The following is an 8,205-nucleotide window of genomic DNA, read 5'->3' as shown; positions in this document are numbered from 1 at the left end:
ATAATTTAATTGAGAAACTAAAATTAGATTTTAAATAAATATGTGAAAATTATTTAAATGTATATATAATTTATTAAGAAACTAAAATTAAACTCTCTATTTATGAAAAATATTTAAAACATCAATAAATTCAAAACGGTATACCGAAACATACCGGTAATAGTACATACAAGTATCAGGACAAAAACAGTACATCAACCAGTACGATACTGACTACCTTGATTTAATCCCTATATTTTAATTTAAAATAATTTAATTATCCATTTTAATAATTTCATACTTTAAATAGTTAACATTTAATTATTTCAATTAAATTCTTGATGTTGATTTTTTAAATACTCAGTCCCATATGTCATGATGAGAAAAATGTTCATAAAATAACTACATTAACAATTTAATCGTTAATTTTAATAATTTCATACTTTAAATAGTTAACATCGTTAATTATTCCGATTAAATTCTTGATGTAATTTTTTTAAAAATACTCAGTCCAATGTCATGATGAGAAAAATGTTCTTAAAATAACTACATTAACAATTTAATCGTTAACTATTTTGATTAATCATTAATGATATTATAAAAGTAGATGAATCAAAATAAAAAATAAATCATGATGACTAAATTTTAAATTTGATCATAATAGAGGACCAAAATTAGAACTTGACCAATTTTAACATGGTTTGATGAAGTTAATGAATTTATTGGGATCAATATCAAATTTATAGATGAACTTTGGTCCAATGTGTAATTTGATACATAAATCTTTAATTTTGTGTATGCAATATATCAACGTAAAATGGTGATAATTCTATATTAATGTTGTTAGTGATCTATGAAAATTGAATCAAATAAAAATTCATATATAAAATCCCACAAAATGAAATTTCATATATGACATTACACATTAAATTAAAGTTCATGTATAGTTTTGATATTCATCCTGAATTTATTATCATAATAGATTGGCTTACATTCATAGATAAGCTATGATGTTCTTCACCAAGGAAGGAAGGCAACCGAACAGAAGTGATAATATGTTCGTCGAGCTTTGAACATCGAGTTGAAAAAATGGAGCGTCGTCGAGATTTTGGCTGGCACCGTCAACATTGCAAACTTGAATAATAAACTTGAGACTCGAAGTATCCGAAGGGATGACAAGTTGAGACACATAGAAGGCTTCTATGTGTGCTACTCCGATGTACTCTCTAACGCTTTCTAGCGTTCCTTTCAATGTTCGAATCGATTGTTTCGATAATTTCTCAACGTAGATATTGTACTTTGGGAAAAGAGGACCCTTTTCATCTTCCGGTTTCCAGCTGATCTTAAGACTAAGTGTTTTGGAACCTTGAGATGTTCCCCATTCTATGTCTTGGCCGTTGACGATCCAAGAAGTAGATGGAGGGAATTCGGTATTCTTGCTCGAAGTTGAAATCTTAATGTCTCCGAGCACAGCAAAGTATTCAGTTGTGTTTGTGATTTCGGGTTGTTGTTTGTAGCATACGGCGTGGATTTCTGTTAATGTGTATCCGTTCATTGCAATGCTGACCTCTTGCATAACCCATCCTGGAGCATTGTCCGGCGTTGTAAGTCGTCGTGGCATGAGGACTTCACTCGAGAATTGGTTTGTTCCTTGGGATGCAAGAAACAACTTCTTTTTTCCTTCCGTTTCAGAAGATAATTCAAGAGAAAGGCCCAATTGAGAATTACCTTCAGAGTTTACCTAAAGCGGGGGTTATTGAACACTATTCGTTAGCGATCACAATGTTTGATTTCGAAAATATTTGGTTATGATGTAAAGTAGTAAGTCGAGATAGCTTACAGAATATGTGAAGTAAATCGGTAACGGACCCATAAGAAGTTGTCCTGAGAAGAGTCTGGTTGAGAATGAGGCGCCGGCTTCGAGAGTTCCTTTAAATGTTATGTTTCCACCTCCGTTAAACGACGCTTCCTTAAAACTACCATTCATGAACCAATTCATAGACCTTTGAACATTATATAAACACAATCGAATCGTTTGGTATACAATAAATCATGCGAACTTACTCAACACGAACTTCAATTGTTTTTGAGGTGGAATCATCAACATACTCCAGGAAAGGCTGAAACAAGAAGGTAACGTAACATGCAAGTAAGTACACTTTTTTCTATAAAAAAGCAACTTAGATCCAAACCGACAAGCAAAGCGATAAACCTGAAATGTTTGTGAAGAAATGTTATTCCATTGAGTGCTTAATACTTGTGCTCCGTCAACGGAAATATGATTACCACGGCCCTGAACAATTTTAAACAGCGGTCATTGGATGCGTATATGCCCGTCATGCTAGATATTCGATGAGTTGATTATTTTGTTACGTGCACGAGACGTAACAAAATAACAACAAAGACTACGAGATAGTTGTTACCTGGTCGAAATTCGAATAGAACGGTAGTGTTTTAGGATAATTTTGGACGATCCCCCATGATTTCTCAACCAGACTCCACCAACTGCGAAAACCAAATTGTTCATAATGAAGATAACTCGAAAATGTATCATGCTTCTCTGTTTTTTAAGCGAAGGACCCGATGATGGTCCAAATCGTAAAAGAAAATAAAGCAAGTACTGGATGGTGCTATTGCAACCACATCGAGCTGAATACATCAGGACATTTGATAAACGAATTAAGTCCGTTACCGGTTTTGAGCGGTCTGAAAATCGGGTGGTTGTTTCGTTTCATAAACCCATCCCGGAGCGAATATCGCAGCCGAGACATCATCCTTTTTTATCACATCAAGTGCAACATTCGTCTGTCAAAGGACAATTATCATATAAAGTTTGGAATGAGACAATAAAAGATCGGTAAATTACACTAATAATCGCTCAACTATTAGTAATTTCTTATCAACCAATTAAGAAAAGTTACAAAATGGTCACTCACCTATTCAATTTTGTCTTTTTTGGTCACCAGTGGGCTAACAATGGTAGCTTTTAAATTAGTATAATAGCAACTTTAATTCACAAACATTTATATATTGTATCAATTTAGTCTTGATTCTAAAAAAAATTAACCCTCAACATTTATGCATTATATAATTTAGTCTTTTAACAAGTTTGTTTTTCTTTGTGGCTCTTTCATGTAAAAGGCTAAAAACAAATTATCAGCTAAATTTGATTGTAAATATAAAAAAAGAAAAGAAAAGAAAAAGAAACAGCTTAAAATTTTTAAAATCAAGACTAATTTGATATAATTTATAAATGTTGAGAGTTAAATTTGCTATTATGCCAATTTTTAAGAATACCATCGCTAGTCAGTAGGTGACCAACAAAATTAAAATTGAATAGTTAGATGACCAAAAAATAAATTTACTAATAGTTGAGTGACTACTAGTATAGTTTACCCATAAAAGATTATCATTAGCATGAAACATACCGTCCATTGCCCGCCACCGTATGTTCCTCTTCCGAATACATCAATCCCCATGTAAACATCGAGCTTTCTATCGCCGGCAACCGTTGCAGATAACTTTGGACCGTCCTCTTCCCAAAAATAGTTAACGAAGATTCCATCACTAATATCGAAAAAAGGTTTATTCTCTTCATTCAACTGATTTTGCCAACTAAGTGTTCCATCAATTGTAACACTATCATACCTGAAAAACAACACCGCAAATAAAAACAAACACCTAAACCGCAAACCTTAAATCTAGGAGTGGATCTAGAGGAATTGATAGGGCCTTAACCCCTTAAAATGGAAAAATTTTCATTTAAGTTCTTTATAATTTATAAAATTTTAAATTAGTAATGGTAAAATTACACTTTGACCCCCAAAATTATAAAAAATTGATTTAATCCTCTAAAAATTATAAAGATATAGACTATTAAAATATTAAAATTATATTTTTACTATCATAAAAATATATAATTTAATTCTGGTGCCCAAAAAAATTTCTAACTTCACCATTACTCCCCTAAATCGTATTTCTAAATCCGTCACGGCTTAAACCCGATTTACTAACCATATAACTAAAGAACCAGGAACCGAGGAGTGCATTGTCTGCGTTAAATAGCTAACAAATTCTTTGAGATTGGGGATTTGGCTAATGGCAAGGTCAACCTCCATGTTGAGCTGCAAGTAAAGCATTGAAATCAACATTATTAAACATTTTCTGAATTTTATCTTGTCTTGTCGGAAAAAAAGTGAACATGCTTGACATTGGTAAAAAAAACCTCTTCATCCCTCTCAATTTCAATATTAAGTAAATTAGTTCCTCTAAAAAAATCAAGACAATTTAAATCACGTCAATTTCAAAAGTGAGTAACTAAGGACAATTACTCACGAAGTTAATGCTTTTTGTCATTTGTACATAAATTTGATTGGTAGATAACAAATTTAGCTCTTATAATTTACACATACTGTCAACTTGGTCATGATTTAACAAGTTTTGTCTGTAATTTTTTTTTTTGTAAATTTGTAAATGTTGAGGCTGAATATGTTGAATTCTTTTAGAACCAAACTCTCTAAAAAAATAAAACATATAAATATTGGCAGAAAATACTTGTTATTATACTAACTAAAAATACTTGTACAATTGGCGGAAAACATTAACCCTATGATTAATTGTCCTTAATTGCTCAATTTTAAAATTTATAGGGATTAAATAACCCCGATTGTTTTGAGAGGGACCAATTTGCTCAACTTCAAAATTGAGAGAGGTTGGAGAGGCCTTTTTTACCTTTGAGATTGGGACTGAATGAGTAGCATGTTGTGTACCAGCCATCCATCAAAGCCCAAAGCAACAGCAAGCTCTACTAAGAGTTGAGCATATTTGTGAGCAGATTCCTTTGTTGAAAGCATTTTATTGCAAGTAGCTGTCCCTTCTTCTCCTTCAACAATGAATGTCCCTAATACCTTAGTTTCCAAAGAAAAACAATATATGGACATGTTTCCGTTAGTGTCTTAGCACACACCATGATCCAAAAACAATGAACAAGGTTTTCCAACTACAATAAAAAGGTCAAATTCTGATTTTGGTCCCTTTTCTATATTTAAATTTGCATAATTTGGTACTTTTACTTTCATAATGAGTCTAACTATGAATTTCATCTCTCTACTTTAGAAAAATTGAATTAGTCCCTCTACTTAATTGTTAAAATTTCGTTGTCAACTCTTTGTCTTTAAGTTGTTAACCCGAAAATTAGCATTTCAATCATTTATATGCACAAAATTAGAGGGAGAAAATCAGCAGTTCAACAATTTATATGTAACAAGTTAGCAAAAATTAGAAGTCCAAGTTGATGTATTTACCAACAACTGGACTAATCTCTCAGCTTTCATAAAGTATAAGCATCAAAATCTGGTAAATTAAAGTAAAGTGACTAACTTTTTTATTTTCATAGAGAGGTGAAATTCATAATTATGCCTTTATAATTTCATTAGTAAGTCCAAATGATACAATTAATTATTTTTGTTAAAATGCTAACGTAGATTTTTCCTTGAATTTTAACACAATAGATTTTTCATTAGTATGTTTTTTTATATTGGGGTACGGGATAAGAGTAACACGGTTTGAATCACCACTTCATACAAGTCAAGATAATGTCAATACGTTAATGATATAATTAACGGTATTAAGTATTTGGATTAACTAATGACATTATAAAATCAAAGAGATTAAATTATACCAAATTCACTAAATCTCATATTCAAACATAAAGACCAAAATCATAATTTACAAAGAGACATGTGTCTTAAGGGTAAAATATACCAATAGTCAACCAATTACTGGTAAGCTTTTTTTGTCACCCAATTATGAAAAGTTACAAAATGATTACTCAACTATTTAATTTTACATTTTTTTCTGGTTACCAGTTATTAGATGGCTCGTGGAAAGGTGTTAGCTTTTAAAATTGGCATAATAGCAATTTTAACCCTTTAACATTTATACATGTATCAATTTAGTCTTGATTCTTAAACATTTAATCATCAACATTTACACATTATGTAATTTGATTTTTTTGTAGTACTCAATTTAAAACCCAATGATGCATATAAAGATATTTGATCATTTAAAGCACAATAATTTAAACATAAAAAAATCAATTTTTATAATAATAAGAGTAAACCATGCCTAAGGTCACTAAACTATTTGTAAGTTTTAATTTGGTTATTTAACTTCAAAAAGTTACAAAATAGTTACTGAACTATTCGAATGTTTTCATTTAAGTCACCGGATTGTTAAGTCTTTTTTTTAAAAGTCCCATCACGAGTTTAAGTGACGATTCGAAGACTGGTACGATAGAACAATACCCATTCACAAGTAGTATAACATATCTCAAATCCAAGCTGATCTGATTGTCGGTGTTGGAGATCGATTAAAAAAAGTTGTTTGGAATTTGGTTTGTAGATTATTGACATTCAAAGTTGTTTCACCAAAAAAAAAAAAAACTAAACTGTAGAAGTGGAGGGGATGTTTACCCTTTCGATTGGTGCCAGAGATGAGAACGAAGAAGGTCATATATCAACAGATTTAACAAAATAGTGATTTAAATAAAAATTTTCGAATAGTTTAGTGACCATTTTGCAACTTTTTGAAATTGAGTGACCAAAACATAAACTTACTAATAATTTAACGACTTTAAATATAATTTATCCTAAAAATAAAAATCATCATACTTTTCAATCAAATGAACATCATCCTACTTTTTATGCTTTAAAATTATTTAAATAATATTTATTACATTAACTAACCTTAACTCCATGTGTATGAGCAGTATTGGTCCAACAAGGTGGAGGCAAAGTAACCAAATAATGAGAAAAGTAAACAAACACATCGATCAAATACCAGTGCCATATGGCATAAGCACCGGAATTTTCGCCACCTTGGATCCACTTGTCGTCCACGTAACCACCTTGCATATCATGGCAAACCAAAACCCTAGGCCTTTGAGCCAAACCTGTGTTTGGTCGTAAAGGAACACTGCTTTTATTAAAGGGGTAATGAAAAGACTTGTAGTAAGAACCATTTTCAAGGTCTTCAAGGGTCTTGATTGGATAAGAGATGGGAACGGACGGCTTTGATGGATCGAAAGGTGGTGGTGTCGGGTCGGATTTTTGATCGTTCGGTTGGCCGGACATGTTATTTTTGGGTTCTCCGATGAGGGTTTTCTTTTCGATGAGTTTAAGAGTGGAGGAGAATTCAGAATTGTGGAGGAAAGTATGTTGGAATTTTCTTTTTGTGGATTACAATGTAAGAAGACTAGCAATTGACTTATTGAGACATGACGTGAAGTTTGGGTTAAATTACTATGTAGCTCCCTATATTAAGAGTAAAATTGCATTTTGCTCCTTTTACTTAAAAAAATAGTAAATTGATTGTTATATGTTAGATCAAAGAATAAACTGGTCATTCTGTTAAAATTTTCAATCCATTTTGATTGTTAAAAACTAGTTTGGTCTTTGATTTAATGTACAAAGACTAATTTACTTATTTTTTTAATAAATGACGCAAAGTGTAATTTAACTTTTAATACAGGTGTCTCTATAGTACTTTTACCTCTATTTAACTTATTTTTAAAGCTTTGGTTGTCTTTATTTTGGTCGGATTGTTTGTTTTCATTTGGTGTTGGGGTCCAACCCTCAACAAGGTCATTTGTATTTGAAGCTCAAATATTTCAAATTAGATCATTTTGAGTTGGAATCATTTTGGATTTTGATCACTTTAGGTTCGAGTCAATTCAAGTTTTAGTTAAATAATTTTTTACAAGTATAAATAATCTTAATAAGGTCCATATATAGTGGATTTTAAAAAAAAACTGAAAGAGAACATACATGACATTTGCACATGGTAATAATCGAATTTGGATGTTCAAAGCTTTTCGACCTTTGTTACACTATCAAGTCTCTTTGAATTAGTTGTAGACTTTTTAAAATCAAATCAAAGGTGGCACTAAGGGAGCAAACAGTGGCCTTGGACCCCTTAAATGATAAAATTGTTATATTACTCTCTTTAAATTTTGAAATGTGATAAATTAGTATAATGGGAAATTCACATCTTGATCTCCCCAAAATTTATTGTTTATTTTTTATCCCTAAAATAATTTTATGAGTTTGTATTTTTTTTTTCTTGGGTCCAATGGCAGCATTATTTAAGTTGTGGAAAATGGTTAATGCAAGACTTGACTTTAACCAGCCAATTTATTCAGACGACGACAAATTTGGTAGGGCATTT

The 8,205-nt window shown here is 31.2% G+C and overlaps 1 protein-coding gene across 4 annotated transcripts; it reads right to left on the bottom strand.

The window, feature by feature from the left end:
• Positions 1-861: 861 nt before the first annotated feature.
• On the bottom strand, positions 862-7,213 carry LOC105776432 (cytosolic endo-beta-N-acetylglucosaminidase 1). Of its 4 annotated transcripts, none has more exons than XM_052622599.1 (10): positions 6,726-7,213; positions 4,749-4,886; positions 3,994-4,103; positions 3,408-3,627; positions 2,672-2,784; positions 2,403-2,484; positions 2,192-2,272; positions 2,044-2,099; positions 1,820-1,982; positions 862-1,720 (listed from the first exon to the last, which is right to left on the bottom strand). In XM_052622599.1, the coding sequence occupies exons 1-10, from the start codon at positions 7,110-7,112 to the stop codon at positions 974-976; spliced, it is 2,097 nt and encodes a 698-aa protein (XP_052478559.1). In that variant the 5' UTR covers positions 7,113-7,213; the 3' UTR covers positions 862-973. The 4 variants fall into 4 exon arrangements, with proteins under 4 accessions (XP_052478559.1, XP_012454528.1, XP_052478561.1 ...); XM_012599074.2 differs by having other exon boundaries at positions 1,820-1,955; XM_052622601.1 differs by lacking the exon at positions 3,994-4,103 and having other exon boundaries at positions 4,711-4,886.
• Between the last annotated feature and the right edge of the window lie 992 nt (positions 7,214-8,205).

This window comes from Gossypium raimondii, chromosome 10, assembly GCF_025698545.1.
Source record: "Gossypium raimondii isolate GPD5lz chromosome 10, ASM2569854v1, whole genome shotgun sequence".
NCBI lineage: Eukaryota > Viridiplantae > Streptophyta > Magnoliopsida > Malvales > Malvaceae > Gossypium > Gossypium raimondii.
The sequence above is the reverse complement of the archived record's forward strand: the minus strand, read 5'-3'. Positions and strand labels throughout refer to the sequence as shown.

What these genes read in the sequence shown, in the direction of transcription:
- LOC105776432 (XM_052622599.1), bottom strand. Translation starts at nt 7,112, where the DNA reads ATGTCCGGCCAACCGAACGATCAAAAATCCGACCCGACACCACCACCT. An exon ending in CTCATACACATGGAGTTAAG is followed by an intron (nt 4,887 to 6,725) that starts GTTAGTTAATGT and finishes TTGGAAACTAAG; the next exon opens with GTATTAGGGACATTCATTGT. An exon ending in ACGGTGGCGGGCAATGGACG is followed by an intron (nt 2,785 to 3,407) that starts GTATGTTTCATG and finishes GTCCTTTGACAG; the next exon opens with ACGAATGTTGCACTTGATGT.